We start from the raw sequence: 24,330 nt of genomic DNA, 5'->3' as shown, positions 1-24,330 counted from the left end.
TTTAAAACCATGATTTTAAGAATACTAGGTGGAGTTGAAAAAGCATATGAGACACTAGAAAATCCCTGTCTGTAGAGATAAAAGAAGTAAAATCTAGTCAGGCTGAAATTAAAAATGCTATAGCTGAGATGCAATCTTGGATGTATGCCATGACAGCAAGAATGGACAATGCAAAGGAAAAAAATCAATAAAACACAAGAAAAAATTATGGAAAAAATTAAGAAAAATAAGAGGGAAACAAAGTCAAAAGATCATTCACAAAAAACTTGGGAGAACTCAATGATTTATTAAAAAGGAATAACATCTGAATCATAGGAGTCCCAGAAGATGAACAGAGAGAAAAAGAGGCAGAAGGTTTATATAAGCAAATTATAGTTGAAAACTTTCCTAACCTGGGAAAAGACGCAGACATCAAAATCTGAGAAACAAAGAGAATTCCCATTAAATACAACAAAAACTGATCATCACCAATGCATATCCTAGTCAAATTCACAAAAAACACAGATAAGGAAAGAATTATGAAAGCAGCAAGGGAAAAAAAGACTTTAATCTACAAGGGAAGACAGATCAGGTTTGCAACAGATCTGTCCACAGAAACTTGGCAGGCCAGAAAGGAGTGGCAGGATATATTCAACATGCTGAATCAGAAAAATATTCAGCCAAGAATTCTTTATCCAGCAAGGCTGTCATTCAAAATAGAAGAAATAAAGACCTTCCCAGACAAACAAAATCGAAAGGAGTTCATGACCACTGAAAGTAAGGGGATGGAGAACGATCTATCACGCCAAAGGACAAAAAAAAAAAAAAAAAAAAAAAAAAACCAGAGTAGCTATATTTATATCAGACAAACTAGATTTTAAAATAAAGAATGTAACAAGAGATGAAGAGCACTATATCATAATTAAGGGGGTCCATCCATCAAGTAGCTCAAACAACTGTAAGTATTTATGCCCCCAACTAGTAGTACTCAAATATATAAATCAATTAATCACAAACAAAAAGAAAGTCATCAATAATACCATAATAGTAGGGGACTTCCAACACCCCCCCTTACAGTAATGGATAGATCATCTAAGAAGAAAAATCAACAAGGAAACAATGGCTTTGATGATATACTGGATGGTATGGACTTAACAGATATATTCCCAACATTTCATCCTAAAGCAAAATACACATTCTTCTCAAGTGCACATGGAACATTCTCCAGAACAGATCACATACTGGGTCAATGATCAGCCTTCAACAAGTACAAAAAGATCAAGATCATATAGCGCATATTTTCAGACCACAACTCTATGAAACTTGAAATCAACCACAAGAAAAAAACTGGAAAATCCGTGAATACTTGGAAATTAAAGATCATCCTATTGGGGTGCCTGGGTTGCTCAATTGGCTAAGAGTCCAATTTCAGCTCAGGTCATGATCTCATGGTTTGTGAGTTTGAGCCCTGCATCAGGCTCGCTGCTGTCAGCACAGAGCCCAATCAAATCTCTCTCTCTCCCTCTGCCCCTCCCTAACTCGCACTTTCTCTATCTCAAAAATAAATAAAAACAATAACAAAAAAAAAACTAAAAAGAAAAAAGAATACCCTACTAAAGAATGAATGGGTTAACCAAGAAATAAAGAGGAAATTAAAAAGTACACAAAAGCCAATGAAAATGAGAACACAACAGTCCAAAACCTCTGAGAGGCATCAAAGGCAGTCATAAGAGAGAAGTATATAGCAATCCAGGCATTCCTAAAGGAGGAGGAACGGTCTCAAATGCACAACCTGCCCTTACAACTAAAGGAGTTGGAAAAAGAACAGCAAATAAAGCACAAAACCACCAAAGAAAGGGGAGTAATAAAGATTAGATAATAATGATATTGAAATTAAAAAAGCAGAACAGATCAATGAAACCAGGAGCTGGTTCTTCCATAGAATTAACCAAATTGATAAACCCCTAGCCAGACTGATCAAAAAGAAAAAGGACAGGACCCAAATAAATAAAATAACCAATGAAAGAGGAGGGCTCACAACCAACACCACAGAAATATAAATAACACTAAAAGAATGTTATGAGCAATTATATACTAACAAATTGGGCAATCTGGAAGAAATAGACAAATTCCTAGAAAACATAAACTACCAAAAACTGAAACAGGAAGAAAAAGAAAATTTGAACAGACCCATTACCAGTTAAGAAATTCAATCAGTTATCAAGTTATCTCCCAACAAACAAGAATCCAGTTTCTTTAGAAGCTGTTCCAAAAAACAGAAATAGAAGGAAAACTTCCAAACTCATTTTATGAGGTCAGCATTACCTTAATTCCAAAACCACACAAAGACCCCACTAAAAAGGAGAACTACAGACCAATTTCCCTGATGAATACGGATGCAAAAATTTTCAACACGATAATAGCAAACCATATCCAACAATACATTAAAAGAATTATTCACCACAACCAAGTGGGATTTGTTCCTGGAATGAAGGGCTCGTTCAGTATTGGCAAATCAATGTGATACATCATATTACTAAAAGAAAGGGTAAGAATCACATGATCCTCTCTACAGATGCAGAAAAGCATTTGATCAAATGCAGCATCCTTTCTTGACAAAAACCCTCAAGAAAGCAGAGATATAAGAAACATACCTCCAGATCATAAAGGCCATATATAAAAGACCCACGGCTAATATAATCATCAGTGGGGAAAAATGGAGGGCTTTCCCCCAAGGGTCAGCAATACAACAAGGATGTCCACTCTCACCACTCAACATAGTGTTTGAAATCCTATCCTCAGCAATCAGACAACAACAAGAAATAAAGAGCATTCAAATCAGCAAGGAGGAAGAAGTCAAACTTTCACTCTTCACAGCACAACAAAAAAGACTCCACCAAAAAACTGTTAGAAGTGATCCATGAATTCAGCAAAGTCACAAGATATAAAAATCAATGTATAGAAATGAGTTGCATTTATACACACTAACAATGAAACAGCAGCACGAGAAATCAAGGAATCGATCCCATTTACAAATGCACCATAAAATACCTAGGAATAAATCTAACCAAAGAAGTAAAACATCTATAACTGAAAACTATAGAATTTTCATAAAGGAAATTGAAGAAGATACAAAGAAATGGAAAAACATTCCATGCTCATGGATCAGAAGGACAAATACCGCTAAAATGTCGATACCACCCAAAGCAATCTACATATTCGATGCAACCCTGAACAAAATAACACCAGCATTCTTCATAGAGCTAAAATACACAACTCTATTATTTGTATGGAATCATAAAAGACCAGGAATAGCCCAAGTAATGTTGAAAAACAAAATAAAAACTGGAGACATCACAATTCCAGACTTCAAGCTGTATTACAAAGCTGTAATCATCAAGACAGTATGGTACTGGCACAAACACAGACACACAGATCAATGAAACAGAAGACAGAACCAGAAATGGACCCACAAACATATGGCCAACCAATTTTTGACAAAGAAGGAAGAATATCCAATGGAAAAATGACAGTCTCTTCAGCAAATGGTATCGGGAAAACTGAACAGCAACATGCAGAGGAATGAACCTGGACCGCTTACTTATACCATACACAAAAATAAACTTAAAATGGATGAAAAAACTAAATCTAAGACAAGAAGCCATCAAAATCCTAGAGGAGGAACCAGGCAACAACCTTGTTGACCCCAGTCACAGCAACTTCTTACCTGACATGTTTCTGGAGGCAAGGGAAATAAAAGCAAAAATGAACTATTGGGACCTTACCAAGATAAAAAGCTTCTGCAAGCAACAAAAGTGAAAAGAAAATGACCAAATCAGAAAAGATATTTGCAAACAACTTATCACATAGAGGGTTAGTATCCACAATCTATAAAGAATTTATCAAACTCAACACCTAAAAAGCAAATAATCCAGTGAAGAAATGGGCAAAAGACATGAAAAGACACTTTTCCAAAGAACACATCCAGATAGGTAATTGATACATGAAAAGATGCTCATCATCACTTATCATCAGGGAAATACAAATCGAACCACAATGAGATACCACCTCACATCTGTCAGAATGGCTAGAACTACCTCTGCCCCAACAATTACACTACTAGGTATTAATCTAAAGGATACAAAAATACTAATTCAAAGAGCACATGCACCCCAATGTTTAAAGCAGCACTACTGAAAGTAGCCAAAGTATGGAAAGAGCCCAAATGTCAATCAATTGATGAATAGATAAAGAAGATGTGATATATATATGTACATATAGAAAATAAAATATTCAGTGATCAAAAAGAATAAAAATCTTGCCGTCTGCAACAATGTGAATGGAGCTAGAGTGCCTTAGGCTAAGCGAAATAATCCAGAGAAAAACAAATATGATTGCACTCAAATGTGGAACTTAAGGAAAAAAATAGAACATAGGGAAAGGGAAGCAAAAATAATATAAAAACAGAGAGGGAGATAAACCATAAGAGACACTTAAAACAGAGAACAAATTGAGAGTTGCCTGCGGGATGTGGGTAGGGGGATGAACTAAATGAGTGATGAGCATTAAGGAGGGTACTTGTTGGGATAAGCACTGGGTGCTATATCTAAAGGATGAATCACTAAATTCTATTGCTGAAAAAGAAAGGAAAATAAGAAAATAAAAATGGAAAAAAATAAGTGAATATTAAAAACAAAGTGATATACCATGTTAAGAAAATCAAAGACTAAAATCATATGATCATCTTAATAGATACAGAAAAGTATTTCACAAAATTCAACATAAATGTATGATTAAAAATTCTCAACAAAGTGGATATAAAGTGAACATACCTAAATATAATAAAGCGCATATATGACAAGTCCACAGCTCAAATCATATTCAGTGGTGAGAAGCTGAAACCTGTTCCTCTAAAATTAAAAACAAGACCAGGTGCCCACCCTTGCAACTTTTCTTCAACATAGTATTAGAAGTTCTAGTCAGACAAGTTGGGCAAGAGAAAGAATCAGAGGCACTCAAACCAGAAGGAAGAAATAAAACTATAACCACTTGCAAATTACATGATTTTATATATAGAAAAACTGTTAGAATAAATTCAGTCAAGGACAAAAAAATCAATATACAAAAATATTTTATGTTTCTGTATACTAATAACAAACTATCAGAAAGAGGAATTAACAATCTTATTTATAATTGCATCAAAAAGATAAAATACCTGAGAATAAATTTAACCTAGAAAGTGAAAGACCCTCACACTGAAAACTTTAAGACATTGATTAAAGAAACTGACACCACCACAAATAAATGGAAAGATACACCATGCTTGCACAATGAAAAAATTAATAATGTCAAAATGTCCACACTCCTCAAAGCAATCTACAGATTGAACAAAATCTCTATCAATATTGTGGCATTTTTCACAAAAATAGAACAATCCTAAGCTTTGTATTGAATCTAGACCTTGAATCACCACAGCAATCTTGAGAAAGATGGACCAAGCTCCAAGCATCACAATTCCTGGTTTCAAACTATTACAAATCTATAATAATCCAAAGAGTATAGCAGTGGCATGCAAATACAGAGATTAATGGGAAAAAAACAGAAAGCCAAGAAACAAACTTATATATCTAAATATACATATATATATATATATATATATATACATACACACACGGTAAATTAATGTACCACACAAAGGGGCTGAATACATACAATGGAGTGTAACAGTGTTCAGTAACCAGTGTTGGGAAAACTAGAGAGCCATGTGCAAAAGAATGAAATTAGACCACTATTTTGCACCATACATGAAAATGAACTAAAAATTGATTTAAGACTTAAATGAATCACTTGAAACTATAAAACTCATAGAAAAAAATATAGGTGGGAAGTCCCCTTGACACCATTCTCAGTGATGCTTTTTTGGATTTTACACTAAAAGCAAAAATAACAAAAGGAAAGTTCAATAACTGGAACTACATCAAATACAAAGTTGCTGCACAGTGAAGGAAACTTAATGCAGGGTAGAAAATATTTGCACATTATTCATCTTGTAAAAGACTAATATCCAAAATATACAAAGAACTGATACAATTCAATAGCAATAGAAAAATCCAATTAAGAAAAATGAGCATAAGATCTCAATAGAGATTTTTCCACAGAAGACACACAGATGGTTAACAGGTAGATGAGAAGGTGCTCAGTATCACTAACCATCAGAGAAATGTAAATCAAAGCCAAAATCATTTATCACCTCTAACCTGTGAAAATGGATATTATCAAAAAGGTAAGAAATACAGTGTTGGCAAGGATATATAGCTGTGTACTGTTGGTGGGAATGTATATTCATGCAACCACTATAAAAAAAACAACATGGAAGTTCTTCAACAAATTAAAAATAGAACTACTGTACAATCTAGGAAATCCATTTCAAGAAATTTATCAAAAGACAACACATCATTATCTCAAAGAAACATATGTAATCCTATGTTCATCGCAGCAGGATTCACAATAGTCAAGGAATAAAAACAACCTAAATGTCCATCGATGGAAGAATGCTTTATACACAAGAAAGCACTACTCAGCCTAAGAAGGAAATCCTGCCATTTATGAGATCTTATGCTCATTTTTCTTAATTGGATGAAATGAAATACTGAAACAAAACCTCAGATGACACTGGAAAACCAACTTCTCAAGCTGAATAACTAATTAAATGATGACTATTGCTAAACACAGTCTACCTTTATCACATTTTAAAATTATATGTAATTATCAGTATGATTTATTATATGTGATTACTGTATATAATCACTGAAATATAGATTTAAAGTTTCCATTGGGCTTAAGAATATTAGCAAATACTTTAATTCAACCTAAAGGCATTTTATAATTCAGTTAAAACAATTATATTTTTTCAGTCAATATTTATAAAATTTTATATGAAATTTTACTCAGCCATTGTATTACTGAACAAATTAACAACAAATTCTTAAAAACAAAGTTAATTGTTAACCTACCAAGCATTTCCTGAGATAACTGAATTATTTACTTTTAGTCTATGAGTCAACAGGGAAGCAAAAGAGATAAACCACACATGGCAATTAAAAATCCAACTCCAACTGACTAAGGGATAACATTTCTACTGCAGTCTATATATAAAGACTTCCTGATACGTCCTTCAGTTATCTTTAGCACTCCATCCTAAAGGTAACAGCTTCTCTTGATACTTGGAGTTATCAATTGTCTACATGAAAAAAATCAATTCACTGCACCACTTAAAACTAAATCTGATCACATTCTCAAACCTAATGCCCCCTTTTATGTCTGTAATGACTAGTTTATTCTAAAATCAGTCTGCCATATTTTTCATACTGCTAATCTTTTCTTCACATCCAGGGAAACCTAAAGGAATAAAATTCCATAGATATTTAAATAATTTTATGGCAGAAGAGGCAAATATATCATTAGCCAGCAAAGAGTAAAACTTGAAAACTTTTAAAAAGCACATTAGCTTCAGTTGAGTCTGAGTAATAAAAACTAAAAGCTTTCAATAAAAACTTCTTTTGAAAAACAAGTGAACCTGGCCCAAAAGTTATTAGTTATCCATTTTCTATAGACTTATACAATATGCTCAGATGCTCGTTTTCATTTCTTAGTCAGTCCTGAAACAAAATATAAAACACTTGTGTATTAACTCTGCCCTTTCTCAACGGCATTAATACCTGTCAAAACTGATCTCAAAGCACTTATGTGAATAAGTAAAATCTATTTAAAGCCCTATATTTAATTATCAATAACCATACCTAACATATCTGGAATTGAGATTTTCATATTTATAGGATAGATCTGTCATCAACACAGTTTTAACAAACTACTAGAAACTCAGGGAAGACTTTGGCTCAGAAACACTTGGCAATCTGGATGCAAGAAATGCCCAAGTTATATACTGAGAAGGTACACTAATAATTTAAACTCTTTTAATTTCAACTTTCCCCATTAAATATTATTCCTTTCAGCTCTGCCCTGAACCTAAAACCTAGATATTAAACATATTTGGAGTAAACTCTCAAGGACTGAAATGCAGCTAAGAACTTAGCTGACAAATTAATAATGGCAGATGTAAAAATGTTCTACAAAGCAGTTTTATTTCAACTAGCAAAGAAAGCAAAGAAAAGGAACCAAATGACTTCAAGTAATAAAAGGCAGAAAGCTAGCTTTCAGTAATTTGCTTTGGCTACATTAATCACAGAAGGCTTAAAATCCAAAGTCTCACATCACTTTTAAAGTCTCAAAGGCAATCCCATTCCTATCCACCAGCATCATTACCACCAATACCTTAGTAATGTGAGGCAGAATGCAGGCAGAAGCCAAAGCCAGATGTCAAAACACTAAAAAACTTTGTGAGCCAGGTTTAGATAACAAGGAAGAGAGCAGCAGTAACTCTCTTCCTATATCATGGAAAGAGTAAATAGTTTCTTTTTTTCCCCCTCTCCAACCCACATCCAGAGGGGCACCTCCCTCCGTTCCTTGATAACCAACCTCCCATACTCCAATATAGCCAAAGATTCTTTCCTCCTTTTCCTCCTTCCATCTATTTTCTTCCTTTCATTCCATTTTCAACCATTTTAGTTTTCTGTTGAACGATCTCTTTTCTCTCCAAATTTCATCTTCTCCCTTTTCCTTCTGTGTTTTTTTTTCATCTGTTTATATATTTGGGTTTCTAATTCCATGTGTAAGGAATACATACTCTGGTTAATCAAAGAAATTCTATGTTGAAATGGAAAAAAAAACAATTGAATGTGGCCCTCAATTTCCCCAATATAACATCTGCACAATACATACCCATTTCCTAATAATGCTGCCCCTCATTCTTGAACGCTGAAAAAGGTTCATTATTTACAAACAAGTTTACTCACAAATAACTTGATAAATGACTATATGGACTCATACAGAACTATTATCTAAATCAGCACTTTCCAATGTTTATTTCCTAAAGCAATAGTTCAACAAGGTGTTCAACAAAAAAAATAATGGTTTCATGCTCAAATCACAAACCACACTAGGCTCTCAAAAGAATCTAAGCAATTCAAAATGATTATACTTTATTTTTCCAGTTTTTCCCGAACTTAAGCTAATGAGTCCCTTTTTCAGCAACATTATTAATACCTCACAGAACAAGCATTTTGGAACCATTAATCCTAACCATTAATTAAAATATATCATGCAAAATATTATACTTAATCTTATAATCTTAATAGTTTTCAAATGTGGCTGCCTTCTGAAAAGCTGAAAATGAATTTAAACAGAAAAAATAATTACCTTGGTTGGTAAAATTTCACCTTACTAAGTGAATGTGACTTACTTTAAATATCACATGTATACGGACCTTATATAGTCATTTAAGAATTAGACTATAAATCACCACTTGTGGATATTTTTTGAAGGGGAAATATAGAGCAAAATTTTCCTTAAAGTGTGCCATATGGTACAGAATATTATACACATATTGAGATATAAAACTATTCTTATTTATCCTTCATTTATTTTCACAACTGATCTTTTTCTCAAGTGGGAGAAAAGAATGAGATTTTGTGACTTACAAAACCTAATGACTACACAGGCATGTTATATATGAATTTATCAGAATGTATGTTATGCAATAATCTAAGTTTTAATGAATACGTGAAAATATCCCTTCCCAAAATATGTAAGGTTAATTACAAACTACTTACTTCACAAGTTTCAAAGAGTATATTTTAAAATACACGCTTTTTACCTGAAAGCTCCGTAAAGTGGTCTGTACCAACAGACAAATGAACAAGGAGTAAAAAGCAAGAACCACAGGATACTCAATCCAAAATCAACCCCTCTTGTAGGATCAACACAAAACCAAGCCAAGCATCCGAAGATATTTAGAAACAGTGTTACAGCGTGGACTGTGGAATCAAAAAACAAAATAGAAATGTTTACACTCAATTTATGAATTCAACAAAAATTGTAAATGAAAAAATTCTTCCAAAAGCAAACTGTATTTCTACCCCATGTTTCCATTTAGTATTTTTTACAACATTGCTGTTTCTTACACATTTGATTTGCAAACAGTATACACAGGAAAAAGAGTCCTAATAACTCTTGTCGCCCTCTCCTAATGGGCAATGACAAGAAAAGCACTGCCTTATGGGATTCTTTCTTGAGAAGGAACTATGTGCTGGGTCTCCTGATCCAAGGCCTTGCCAGGAAAAGAACCAGGTCTTGGGAGGAAAAAGATTCTACAACACTAAGAATTACGTTTTTATAGAGTGGAGCTACAGACTCCTCCCAGAGTAGACAAGAGAATGAAAACCTGACAGGTGCCCTGTGCAATCTCATCATAACATTTTTATGCAATAAAATTAATTAGAATCACTGAATTGAAAATACTAATACAGTAGCAATTTCAGGGACTATACAGTGAATCTCTCAGGAGTATTCATCTTAACAGAATTGTCAATTTTTCAAGTGCTAGGGTAAAAGTGATGTTTTGGCAGGGGATTAAAAAAATTCTTTTAAAGCCACACTACAATGCATTTCAGCTGCTGGGTCAGACCTTTATTTTACTTAACACAGTTAACAGAAAACTCTTCATATATGTTGTTAAAAATTACATTTCCAGACAGACCTAAACAAAAAAAATCTGAGTATCGTGTAACTATGCTAAAGAACTACATTTACCCCTTATAATAACTTTCTAAAAGGATTTTAAAAGTTTATTCACAGGCTTCATTAAAGGAAATAAATTTTTTTCAAATATTAAAATAATGTTCAAGGTAAACTATCACTACAACAAAATTATGCCAACAAACTACTACTTGGATTAAAAATAAATGAGGGGCTGCTGGGTGACTCAGTCAATTAAGCCTCTGACTCTTAATTTTGGCTCAGGTCATGATCTCACAATTTGTAAGCTGGAGCCCCATGCCTCATGCTCTTTGCACACTGAACCCTGTGGAAGCTGCTTGGAATTTCCCTCTCTCCTTGTCTCTCTTTTAATCTATTAATCTTTTAATCTATTTTTTAAAAGCTTGTATTAATAAAACAAGATAACAACATGCATTCTAGGATGCCTCTGAATTTGCTTTTAACAACTAGATAAATATACAAACTCTACAGTAAGAGGGCCAGCAGAAGAGTAAAGATATCTGGGTTACAGAGATATACTACTGAGCTAATCAACCTCTATGTTTCCATTTTGCATCTGGAGATAAATAGGAGCTCTTTCACGTTTAAAACTCCATTTCAGACACTTAGATAGCTTAGTCAGTTAGGCGTCCAACTCTCAATTTCTGCTCAGGTCAGGATCTCACGGGTTGGAGAGATCCAGCCCTGCTTTGTACTCTGTACTAACAGCACAGAGCCTGCTTGGGATTCCCTTGTCCTCCTTTCTCTCTGGCCCACGCCGGCACACACATGTGCATTGCTTCCTCAAGCTCTCTCTCTCTCTCTCTCTCAAAAATAAACATTAAAAAATGTTTTTTGAACAGTAAATAAATAAAACTCCATTCCAGAGGTGCCTGGTTGGCTCAGTCACTTAAGTGTCTAATTCTTGATTTTGGCTCAGGTCACGGTCTCATGGTTCATGAGACCAAGCTCCACAAGGGGTCCTCCACGGAATGTGAAGCCTGGTTGGGATACTCCCTCTCCCTCTTTCTGTTCCTCCCTGACTCACTCACACTCTCTCTCTCAAAAAAAAAAAAAAAAAAAAAAAAAAGGAAAAAAAAAATCTTCCACTCCATTCTATTACATCGAGAAAACTGTGTATGACCATTAGGATTTCCAACTCATGAAAGCTAGCTTACTAATAAATTTACTCAAAATATTTTGGCTCAAAATAAAAGCTGTTCTATCAATGGCTTAAAAACAGACTTTAAAAGACCATGAAAGAGAAAATTATTATTTTTAACATTAAATGGCATCCAACTGCCTAAGAAAAGTTTTAAATATTCACAACACTGTAATTTAAATTTCAATGTTAAGAGAAATGATTTTTAAAATTTTATTTCCTAATTCACTTAAAAGAATATATGGATATGTATATTTAAAGTTCATACAAGTTCTCCCAAATATAGATAAAAATCTATTAAAATTTTTTCTAAATATTTTCATGATAACCAAAAACCATGATAAATAAGTCATTTATTTGTAACCCAAAGTGAAGTAAAAATGTCCAGGCCTACTTACTAAACAATCAGTTCACTTATACAATGATCAAGAAAATATACAGGAAGGCAAGGCAATGTGAAATACATGATTCTATATTCCTAATTTCAATCCCATTCCAATCCACTTGGTGGATTCCAGGAATACATGTAACATTTCAAGAAACTTTTAGGGCATGTTGTTTACATGATTTGCAAGTTGAATTATTCTACTTCATATATAATTTCCATGTACTTTATTAAGCACTCAAATCTGCTACTGGTGGACTAAATTTGCAACTATAACTATAGCATTTTTGAATAATTTTCTTAAATGTTTATTTTTGAGCAAAAGAGAGACAGAGCATGAACAGGGGAGGGGCAGAGAGAGGGAGACACAGAATCTGAAGCAGGCTCCAGGCCCTAAACTGTCAGCACAGACACAGGGCTCAAACTCGTGAATCAGGAGATCATGACCTGAGCAAAAGTGAGACACTCAACCAACCGAGTCACCCAGGTGCCCCAACAATATGCTTCTTGGTAAGTTCTGCATTACAACATAGGCACCTAACATAAACAGCTTTTAAACAGGATAATTATCTTTACTAACTGAACTTTAAAAGGCTTAATGGGGCACCTGGGTGGCTCAGTTGGTTGAGCATCTGACTCTTGGTCTCGGCTCAGGTCATGATCTCTTAATTTCATGAGTTTGAGACCCACATCAGGCTCTGTGCCTACAAGCATGGAACCCACTTGGGATTCTCTGTCTCCTCTCTCCCCCCTGTTCACACCATGTTTGTGTCACTCAAAAATAAATGAATTAAAAAAACTTGTTTTCCTATTTTTGAAATCCAAGAACATACAAAGAGGTTAAGATTCATTTCACGGGATCATTCTAATTGCTTCAATACCTTTATATAGTAAAATTATTGTTTCAAGAAAGGTACCTTTGAAAGTATATCTTCATCTTATTTGGGTTTAAAATGTAAATTACTTCTTCATTTTGGTACTTTGTAGGTGGCATAATGTTGCATTCTACATTCTGGACTCTAGAATCAAGCTATCTAACAGCAACCCTAATTGCTCTGAAATCTTGAACAGGTTACTCAAATTCTCTAAGCTTTGGTTTCCTTATCCATAAAACTAGATAATACAGTATCTGCTTCACAGTATAGTTAGGACTTAATAACATCATGTACATAAAGTGATTTGCAGTGTGCCTGGCACAAATAAATCCTCAGCAAATGTTCTGTTTCATTACCATTATTACTACAGTGTGAAATCACTAGTCAACTCTGAAATCATTAACAGGTTGACACTTCTTCAAAACAGCTTATTAAAACTGTCTCCATTTTATGATATTTAAAAAGATTACTGAGCTGGATGTTCTTTATTACAGGAAATGCTTCTTCAGATATTGAGCCCTCTTTAAACCATTTAGGAGATCTGTCAACTTCATAGGATTAAGCAATACTGTATTATTTCTAAAAACCTCACAAGACAATGAATTAAACAAACCAATTTCTGCCCACTAAAAATTATTAAATATATGCATATATATTGATTAAATAAAATACATGATGTGTTTACATGTACACATACAAAACCAAAACCTTTAGTATTAAAAGTATATAATACTACAGACACTAGGAATTTAGTAAAAGATACCAGAACGGCAACAAAATCTCAAAAACAAATGAAGAGTTAAGAACGTAGCACCCATAAGAAACCACTACTCACATTCTAAAACAACTTCACCTATGTGAAAAATACTCCTAAAGACTGTCAGGAAAATGGTGTCATTTATTTAGGGGAGGAAAAAAAGATTCCCTAATAGTATAGTCACACATAAATTTCTTCCATCAAGAATGTACACTACAAACTATCCACTAACGCAACAGCTATGCAGGTGAGACTTCGTGACAGCTACACATGTCGTACTAACGTAGTTATATTAAATGGCGTTTAATGTTTGGAATAAAAGTGAGACAGACACTAAGTGGGAATTCTGTGTACACAGAACAAATTGTTAACAGCTTGACATTTTAGTTCAGTATCCCATAAGTTGTAGTTATACTCAAAACAATGCAAGCATCACAATCTAAAATGTATGTCCTAATGTTCAGTAAAACATCTTACACTAATGAGGGACTTCCAATAATAATAGTACTTATCATCACTTGAAAATGAAGAGTAAACTGTGCTCAAAGCTCTAAGAAGAATTATAATATTGTAATATTTTAAGGCCCTTTTAAAAATAGTCCCAACACTTTAATAGAATTTTTTAAATGGTCTTCATTTGTATAAAAATAGTATACATAATTTTCTCAAACAATTATTATCTAGATAGTATTTTGGACCTACTCCTTTTACCTCAAAAAATACTATATATGTGACAGAGAAGTCCTTTCCTCAAAAGAAATGCCAGTTCTCTTTAGCTTAGCTTGTCACATAAAGTATAATTTTGCGGTACCTAAAGATGTTCCACTCTGAAAATTAAGAGCTATAGAAAAAGACCTATTTATAATACTATCCTTAATACATGAATTCCAAAAACGGTAGTTTTTGACAATAAAATATAAACTCTGTTGAACAAGTATATAATTATTTTATACTCACACATCCATAAGTAGTACATAATCTTTACTGTCTTCTGGAATTCTACAGGAATGTCTACAGAAAAATCCTGATAAAAACAAGGTCCCACAGGAAAATTGCCAGGAAGAGGTGGCCAGTTATTTTTTCTGCCTGGAAATTAAAAATAAAAATTTACATTAGGACAAATATATGTGATTCTTAATTTTAGTTTCATAATAAAGAACACTATCTGTTCCTTTTAGAAGTGTTTTACAAATCTAATACTACATCTTTACATTCCCCTATTTGTACAACTTTGAAAGCCAAGCTTTGCACTTTTAAAAAATTTCCCAGGGGCGCCTGGGTGGCTCAGTCAGTTAAATGTCCAACTTCGGCTTAGGTCATGATCTCATGGTTTGTGGGTTCGAGCCCCGCGTCAGGTTCTGTGCTGACAGCTAGCTCAGAGCCTGGAGCCAGTCACTGGATTCTGTACCTCCCCCTCTCTCTGACCCTCCGCTGATTACACTCTCTCTTAAAAGTAAATAAAAACATTAAAAAAATTTTTTTTAATTTTCCCCAGAGTACAGGCACCTGGCTGGTTCAATCGGAAGAGCACAGGACTTGAACTAGGGTTGTGGGTTCAAGCCCAGTCTTAGGTTTAGAGATTACATAAAAATAAAATCTTCTTTAAAAAAACAGTACCACTTTAGAAAACATTATATGGTAAAATATTTTTCCAGTGTCATATAGCATTTGGCAGGAATCATTTATATATGTTTGACACAAGAAACAAAAAAAGAGTACCAAGACATACACTGTGACACTACCCTAAAAACAGACTTATTTCAACATCCCCAGAGTCTGGCTCTCATGTGAAGGCCATGCAGTTTTTAAAGATCTACAATTTCCTCCTCAGTATCTTAAAGTCTTTGAATATAATTCCTAGTCCATGTGGAGAAGGAAGACCAGCTTCTCAGTCTCTGAGGTTTCTACTATTAACTTCCTGAAGAAACACAAGATTAATTACTGCCGAAGAATCAAATCTGGAAATCTCAAAGTCTGAAAAAATAATATTCAAAATATACATGTATGAAAACCATGCAACTAGCAGAAAACATAAAACAGTCAAGAAAAGGAAGCTGAGGAATTATATAGCACCTTCAAAAACCTAGAAGAAAAACAAATGCAATCTATTATGAAGGAAAATGTGTCTATATAAAGAAATGAAACTGAAAATAGAGGTTGGGAAGTGGTGGGAGAAATAAGAAACCAAAATTAAAGCAAGAAGTCAAAACATTAAAAACTGAAGGTAAAAATAGCACCTAAAGGCCAATTCTCATTTTAGATATTATATGCCATAATTTTTGAATATTTGATTTTATATACTTTATATAGACTAAAAAATTTTTTACAGTGGATAAAAAGAAAGACCTATGCCTCATTCTTCCCAGCTTGTGTGCACTGTTCATAATTTTTTTTCCAATTTCATATACATTTCTCACACAAGTCTCATACTATTTGAGAGCAGCAAAGAATAGTAATTTAAGAACTAGGATCCGAAAACAGAAGTAGCACTTACTAGCTAGGGGGCCTTAGGCACCTGAAATTCTAAAGACTTTCTACACCTATAAAATCTTAAGTTTCTTCATAAATTTAAGAGTAGAAATAACAAGAAGAACTATACCATCCTTCAGAGAATTACATTATTAAATGAGTTAATACATGATAAGTATTTACATGTATAACATACTTCCACTCTTTAATACTTAAATTACCACTCTTTATTACTCTCTTACGAAAGCAGCTCTCATGGAAGTAACTTGTATTAGTCAACACCAAGGACAAAGGACAGATTTTATTACAGGTATTTCAGATACACTGATCTCAAATAAACCTTTTGTTTTTCCTTTTATAAATACTGTCTCTAACGCTGCCATCAACAAAATTGCCAAGGATAAATGTGTCCTCACAAGGTCCTAGGCTTTCATTTTTTTTTTATATTCAAAGACCATTATACTTGATTTTTAGTTTTTATTTAAATTTTTGAGTTAACATACGGTGTAATATTACTTTCAGGTGTACAATTTAGTAGTTTAACACTTCCAAACAACACCTGGTGCTCATCACAAGTGTATTCCTTAATCCCCCTTCACTTACCCAACTCATCCCCTCATCTACCTCCCCTCTGACAATCATCACTTTGTTCTCCACAAAAGAGTTGTTTCCTGGTTTTCCTTTCCTTTTTCCCCTATGATTATTGATTTTTGCTTCTTAAATTGAACATATGAATGAAAGCATACACTATTTGTCTTTCTCTGACTTAGGATTACACATCCTAAGATAAGGAAGAAATAGTTCAGTATATTGTTATTGACCTAGCCTGGTTATTCTATCACTATGCTAGACATAATACCAATGATTTGTCTAGCTCTTCAATCCTTTTAAGCCAGACACTGCTATCTTTCTCTAAGATACTCCCTTGAAGTGGCTTTTGATAGTCATAGTCTAGATTTCATAGCAAATGATCAATTTATCACTTATTTCCTTGGCATCATTGCGAACCCCAATGCTTCCCAGAGTCACGCCAGACATCTTTTAAGGTTTTTGTTTGTTTGTTTCTTTTTTAACATTCATTTATTTTTGAGAAACAGAGTGTAAGCATGGAGGGGCAGAGTGAGAAGGAGACAGAGAATCCAAAGCTGCCTCCAGGCTCTGAGCTGTCAGCACAAAGCCCAACAAGGGGCTCAAACCCAGGAACCACGAGATCATGACCTGAGCCCAAGAAGGGCACTTAACCGAGGCCCAGAGCAGACATTTTTTAAACACAATCTGACAAATATGTTATACTTGTGAGGGCTGGAGCAGATAATTCGAAACTGAACTGACTAAACAAGAAGTTAAGAGTCAAATTTAGGACATACTTCCATGTACTCATAAAACTTCCATGTACTCATAAAACTTCAACAGACTCAACAAGGGCCCAAGTGCAAAATCAGGCTCCTGGCCAAAACCCAAAATTTTCATATTCACATTCACTTTCTGTGTGATAAGGCTAACACTATTTTATTCACAAGACTATGTAAATCAGCCAATATCAGAGAGCTACAAAGTAATAAGAAGTCTGCTGTCTGATCTTGCTAGAACAAGAAAATAGGGCATGGCTTTACCTACAAACCAAAGGACTTAGAGCTAGCACAAGCATTATTTAAAGTGCTTGAAAGTTATTTTTATTTCAAACACTTTGGATACTACCATGTTGACTGAGATTTTGCATTTCTCGTTCTCGACGATCTAATTCTGCTGCTTTTCTTTCTAGTTCTTCTTGGCGCTTAAGAAGTTCCGCTTGGGCCAAGGCATGTTCCTTAAAAAATAACAAAAATAAAAATTAGTGTATGAATAAGTTTTCAGAGTTATGATACTGCTATGCTATCTACTATCTCTCCCTCTACAATCTTAGAAAATTTTAAGTTTTTGGTTTTTTTTTTCAGTAATATCTATACCCAACATTAGGATTAAAATCACGACTGCAAGATCAAGAGTACAACTGTACAATGCCAGAAACTTAATTCAAATGCTCTTCCAAAATATGGTAATTCACTCAAGATTATCACTTCAGAAAATATTATGGAGATATTTGACTCATTTTGGGTCTTTTGGTTATAAAAACCATCAGTGAGAATGTGGGACACATTAGAACAGGACAAAATCCTCTCAGTAAGATTACTCAGAATTGTAAGGTAATTAGGAAAATAAAATTACGGTGACCTCTGTGCCTAAATGAGAATGAAGAACAAAGGGAACCGGAAAAAAAAAAATGACAAATGAATTGCCTCTCAAGAATTGGTTTAAATGATACATAAGGTTTCCAATGCAAGAATATATATAACATCTTCTATTTTAGAAGATGGTTAGATAAGAAAAGGAGATGATTAAGAAATTCTGGTTTTTAACTCCTTCTGCTTTTATGTAAAATGAGGTATCCTATTCATCTCCTTTATTCTCAAAATTTTGCCACCGCCTTAGCCATGGTAACTCTCATCCAACATTATACTTCCAATTACAGTATCTTTGGTACTATACTAGTATTATGCATTAAAGTGAAACCAAAGGCAGTAAAACTTTCTCTAAACAAATTGTACACGAAGATGATCTATGAATTCAATAACTGCTAATGACAGAATAAAGCAAATTTTACTAGCTCACCCATATTGAAAAAAAAGTTAAAAATTAAATAAGGTAACACATAAAGATGTTACTGACACTGTAATTTCCAATACAAACTTACACATGTAACATGAACTAACCTTTGCAATCTGTGTATAGGCTGGATGCTCCTCTGTTGGCTTCATTATTGCTGGCTGTGTGCTAGGTACATTAGGCATTTTCACAGTGCCTGGTGGAGGCTAGGAACATTAAGAAATGGACAAATTACGTAAGACAGAGATCCAACTTTAAGATCTTTCAAAAAGCGTAATACCAACAAAAACCAAAATGCCAAGAACTCATCTCTTCTACCTCTAGTGTTTGGTAAAGTACTACTTAAGCTCTCCACCCTCCATTTTCTCAAATTCACTCATTCCTCAATTCTTCAATCTGACTACGACATCTAACACTAAATTACAAACACTCTCCCCTCCAGGATACCACATATAAAAACACAAAATAAAAAAAAGTGTTTATTTCTTTTTAATAAAATACAGATAGCACTAAACTGAAGAATTTACACCAAGGTTAACTGCTAACTCCACCAAATGAAGCTGTTTTCTGGGGCCCTAGAAAGTAAGCAGGAGAGGCTGGCTGGGAAGATGGCAGAGTAAGAGGACCCAAAGGTTGGCTCCTCCCACAGGTACAACCACATCACACTGAGTGGAAACAACCCAGGAAACAACCCAAGGACTGACAGAATAAACTCCACAGCTAAAGGCAGGGAAGAGGCCACACATCAAAGAAGGTATAAAGGGTGAAGACACAGCCTGGGAGCAAAAGGGATGACAGCCGGCCACAGTGGAGAACGAGCCAGTGGTGTGGAAAAGAGCAGAATACGAACTTTCACACTAGGGAGGGCCAACAGGGAGGGCAAATGGCCATAATATTTGCCTTTGAAATTTTATGAGTTCTTATAACCAAAAGGATTTAAACCCTAGAATTTCAAAAATCAGCAGGCTAAGCTCTAGGCATTAGGAAACACAGTCCCTGAGAAAGCACAAAAAACAGCCCATACAGATGCTGCTAGAAGGAGCAGTTTGAAAAATCCCAGGGGCAGACAAGAAAGAGAATGATCTGCTCAACTCAGAGCATGGCCTTGAGAGACAAGGATCATAGGGAGACCTTCCAGGAACAAAGGAGCTAGCAGGTGCCATTTTCCTCCCCTGCCCCCAGCATAAACAAAAGCCATCTGTGGAAACCAGCACTGGGCAGATTCACGCTACTTAACTTGCTTACACCAATCCCTGTCACACATGCTTCAGCAGATCAGCCCTTCTCAGTCATGCTTCTGAGTCCTGGTGCTACTAGGCCCCTCCCGCAGACGCATGGCGCAAACTCTGCTAATACCACATCTTCTAACCGCCCGTTTTGCAGGACCTCATTTCCAGCAGGCAGTATCATTTCACAAGAAGACCAGTGCACATCTTGCTACTCCCAAGAAGTAAACACAGCATCAGCAAACAAGTGGACTGAAGGAAAAAGAGACCAAATTCAACAGCACAGCACATACAACACACACAGCACACATGCCCTGAAGCACCAGACGCTGGGAAAGAGGGCACACTGTACCACAGGGCACCACAGGACCTCTTTTTCATAAGGCTGTTATCGCTAAGAGTGAGAGAAGTAGCTGACCTCCCTAGCACACAAAAACAGCCACAGAAAGTCAAACAAAACAAGACAGAAATCTCCCATATGAAACAATAGGACCAAACCACAGAAAGAGATGAGAGCCAAAATGGATGTAAGTAATATGCCTGATAGAGAATTTAAAGTAATGATCATAAAGACACTCACTGGACTGGAGAAAAGAGTGGAGGGTATCAGTGAGACCCTTAACCAGACACAAAAAAGAACCTGAGATCAAGAATACAATAAACAGGGGCACCTGAGTGGCTCAGTCAGTTAAGCATCGACTTCACGTCAGGTCATGATCTCAAGGATCATGGGTTTGAGCCCTGTGTCGGGCTCTGTGCTGACAGCTCAGAGCCTGGAGACTGCATTGGATTATGTTTCCCTCTTTCTCTCTGCCTTTCCCCTACTTGTGCTCTGTGTCTCTCTTTCAAAAATAAACATTACAAAAAATTTAAAAAAAAAAAAAAGAATACAGGGGCGCCTGGGTGACTCAGTCAGTTAAGAGTCCGACTTCAGCTCAGGTCATGATCTCACAGTTTGTGGGTTTGAGCCCAGCGTCGGGCTCTGTGCTGACAGCTAGCTCAGAGCCTAGGGCCTGCTTCAGATTCTGTATCTCCCTCTCTCTCTGACCCTCCCCTGCTGGTGCTGTCTCTCTCCGTCTCTCAAAAATAAATAAAAAAACATAAAAATATATATGTAGAAAAAAGAATACAAATGAAATTAAAAATACACTTGATACAATAAATAGTGGGCTAAATGAAGGAGACAAATTAATTAATGACCTGGAAGATAGAGTAATAAAAAGTAATCACGCTGAGCAAAGGAGAGGAAAGAAAATTATGTTAATTGAGCAAAGTATTAGGGAACTCAGCAACTCCATCAAGCCTAATAACATCCACATTACAGGGATTTCAGAAAAAGAGAGAGCTAAGAGGGCAAAAAATGTATCTAAAGAAATAAGAACTAAAAACTTCCTGAATCTGGGGAAGGAAACATATGTTCAAATCCATGTGGCACAGAGAATAAAAAAATAAAAAAATAAAAAAATTCAACCCAAAGAGGTAGACACCAAGACACATACTAATTAAAATGGCAAAAAGTAGGGAGAAAGACAAAAATTTTAAAGCAGCCAGAGAGGGGCACCTGGGTGGCTCAATTGGTTAAGCGTCCAACTTCAGCTCAGGTCATGATCTCACAGTTTGTGGGTTCGAGCCCCATGTCTGGTTCTGTGCTGTCAGCTTTGAGCCTACAGCCTGTCTTTGGATTCTGTGTCTTCCTCTCTCTCTCTGCCCTTCCGCTGCTTATGCTGTCTCTCTCTCTCTTTCTCTCTCAAAAATAAATAAAACATTACCAAAAATTTAAAAAAAAATTTTTAAGCAGCCAGAGAAAAGACCGTTACATACAAGGGAAACCCCATAAGGCTTTAAGCAAGTTTTTCAGGAGCAATTTTTGTAGGTCAGAAGGAAGTTGCATGATATATTCAAAGTGCTAAAAGAGAAAAATCTGCATCCAAGAATACTCTATCAAGAAAGGCTATCATTCGGAATCAAAACCAATATTAAGAGCTTCTCTGACAAGGGAGGGTACCTGGTGGAGGAGTCAGTTAAGCATCTGACTCCTGATCTCAGCTCAGGTCTTGATCTCAGAGTCATGAGTTCAAGCCCTGCATTAGGCTCCATGTTGGGTGTGAAGCCTACTTAAAAACTAAAGAGTTTCTCAGACAAAAAGACTACTAAACCAGACCTACAAAAATTTTAAAGAGTGCTCTTCATTGAAAAGGAAATCCCCTAAATGAGAGTATGAAAAGAGCACAAAAAAGGTAAAAATAAGTAATTCTGTAAAAATCAGTCAGATTCATAAAGTAAAAGCATGTAAAATATGATACCAGATACCTGAAAGGTGGGAGGGAGAGGAATAAAGAATAGGTTTAAACTTAAGCAAGTTCAACTTAATACAGACTGCTATATGCAGAAGATGTCATGTACAACCATGATGGTAACAACAAATTACAATCCAGTAATAAACATGCAAACATGCAAGAATAAAGAGAAAGGTATCCAACCATACTACTAAAAAAAAAAAAAAAAAAAAAAAAGCCAACAAACCATGAAAGACACCAAGAGACTAAAGAATTAAAGAGAATCTACAGAAACAACCAGAAAACCAATTTTAAAATGGCAATAAATACCTATCAATAATTACTTTGAATGCAAATGGACTAAATGCTTCAATCCAAAAGCATAGATAGGGTCACAGAGTGGATATAAAGACAGTACCCATCTATATGGTGCCTACAAGAGAATCATTTCAGACCAACAGACACCTGCAGAAAGTCAACAGATATACATTTATCATGCAAATGGTCCCAAAAGAAAGCCAGGGTAGAAATACTTGTATCAGACAAAAGAGAGTTAAAACAAAGACTGCAAACGAGAGACAAAGAAGGACACTGTAATAATGAAGGGGACAATCCAACAAGAAAATATAACAAGTATTTATGCACCCAACATGAAAGAACCCAAATATATAAAACAATTAACAACCAACATGAAGGAGCACTTAATAGTAATACAATATGGTAACAGTAGGGGACCTCAACACCCCACTTGCATCAATGGACAAATCATCCACATAGAAAATCAACAAGGAAATAGTGGCTTTGAATGACACACTGGACTAGGTGGATTTAACATATTCAGAACATTCCATCCTAAAACAGTAGAATACATATTCTTTTCAAGTGCACGTGGAACATTTTCAAGAAAAGAGCACTTATTAGCCCACAAAACAACTCTCAACAAATTCAAAAAAATCAAAGTCATACCATGCCTCATCTTTTCTGACCACAACACTATTAAACTAGAAATCAGCCACAAGAAAAACTCTGGAAAGAGCACAAAAACATGGGGGTTAAATAACATGCTATTAAACAATGAACAGGTCAACCAAGAAATCAAAAAAGAAATGAAAAAATACATGGAAACTAAAGAAAATGAAAACACAAAGGTCTAAAGTCTTTGGGATGCAGCAAAAGTGGTTCTAATGGGCAAGTTTATATTAACACTGGCATACCTCAAGAAGCAAAAACAATCTCAAATAAACAACCTACGCTTATGCCTAAGAAGCCAGAAAAAAAAAAAAAAAAAAAGAACAAAACCCAACCACAGCAAAGGAAGGAAATAATAAGGATTACATTAGAACTAAATGATATAGAAATTTAAAAAAATAGAACAGATCAATGGATCCAGGAGATGGTCATCTGAAAAGATAAACAAAATTGATAAATGAATTATTAATGAAGAGGCAAAATAACAACAAACACCACAGAAAAACAATCATGACAGAATATTACGAAAACCTACAGGTCAACAAATTAGACAAGTTAGAAGAAATGCATAAATTCCTAAAACATAACCTACCAAAGCTAAAGGAGGGCAAGAAACAGAAAATTTGAACAGACCAGGGAGCCTAGGTGGCTCAGTCAGTTAAGCAACTAACTGCTGATTTCAGCTCAGGTCATGATCTCACAGTTTATGAGAATGAGCCCCACATCGGGCTTGCACTGACAGTGGGAGGCTGTTTGGGATTCTCTCCTGCCTCACTCTCTGCCTTTCCCCCCACTTGTACATGCTCACGCTTTCCCCCCCCCTCTCTCTCTCTCTCACACACACACACACACACACACACACACACACACACACACACACGATTAACTTTAAAAAAAAGAAAAAGAAAATTTGAACAGATCAATCACCAGCAATGA

General features: G+C 35.1%; 1 protein-coding gene across 1 annotated transcript in view; it reads right to left on the bottom strand.

The window, feature by feature from the left end:
- The window catches only part of SCAMP1 (secretory carrier membrane protein 1), a 119,299-nt gene that overhangs the window by 49,831 nt on the left and 45,138 nt on the right, over window positions 1-24,330 (bottom strand). The window contains exons 3-6 of the mRNA XM_029942472.1: window positions 19,031-19,129; window positions 17,979-18,087; window positions 14,769-14,897; window positions 9,752-9,911 (exon numbers count right to left, since the gene is read on the bottom strand). Coding sequence (XP_029798332.1) covers window positions 9,752-9,911; window positions 14,769-14,897; window positions 17,979-18,087; window positions 19,031-19,129 — 497 coding nt within the window. The remainder of the gene's footprint in view (window positions 1-9,751; window positions 9,912-14,768; window positions 14,898-17,978; window positions 18,088-19,030; window positions 19,130-24,330) is intronic.

This window comes from Suricata suricatta, chromosome 6, assembly GCF_006229205.1.
Source record: "Suricata suricatta isolate VVHF042 chromosome 6, meerkat_22Aug2017_6uvM2_HiC, whole genome shotgun sequence".
NCBI lineage: Eukaryota > Metazoa > Chordata > Mammalia > Carnivora > Herpestidae > Suricata > Suricata suricatta.
Note: the sequence above shows the minus strand (reverse complement) of the source record. Positions and strands in the feature narration are given on the sequence as shown.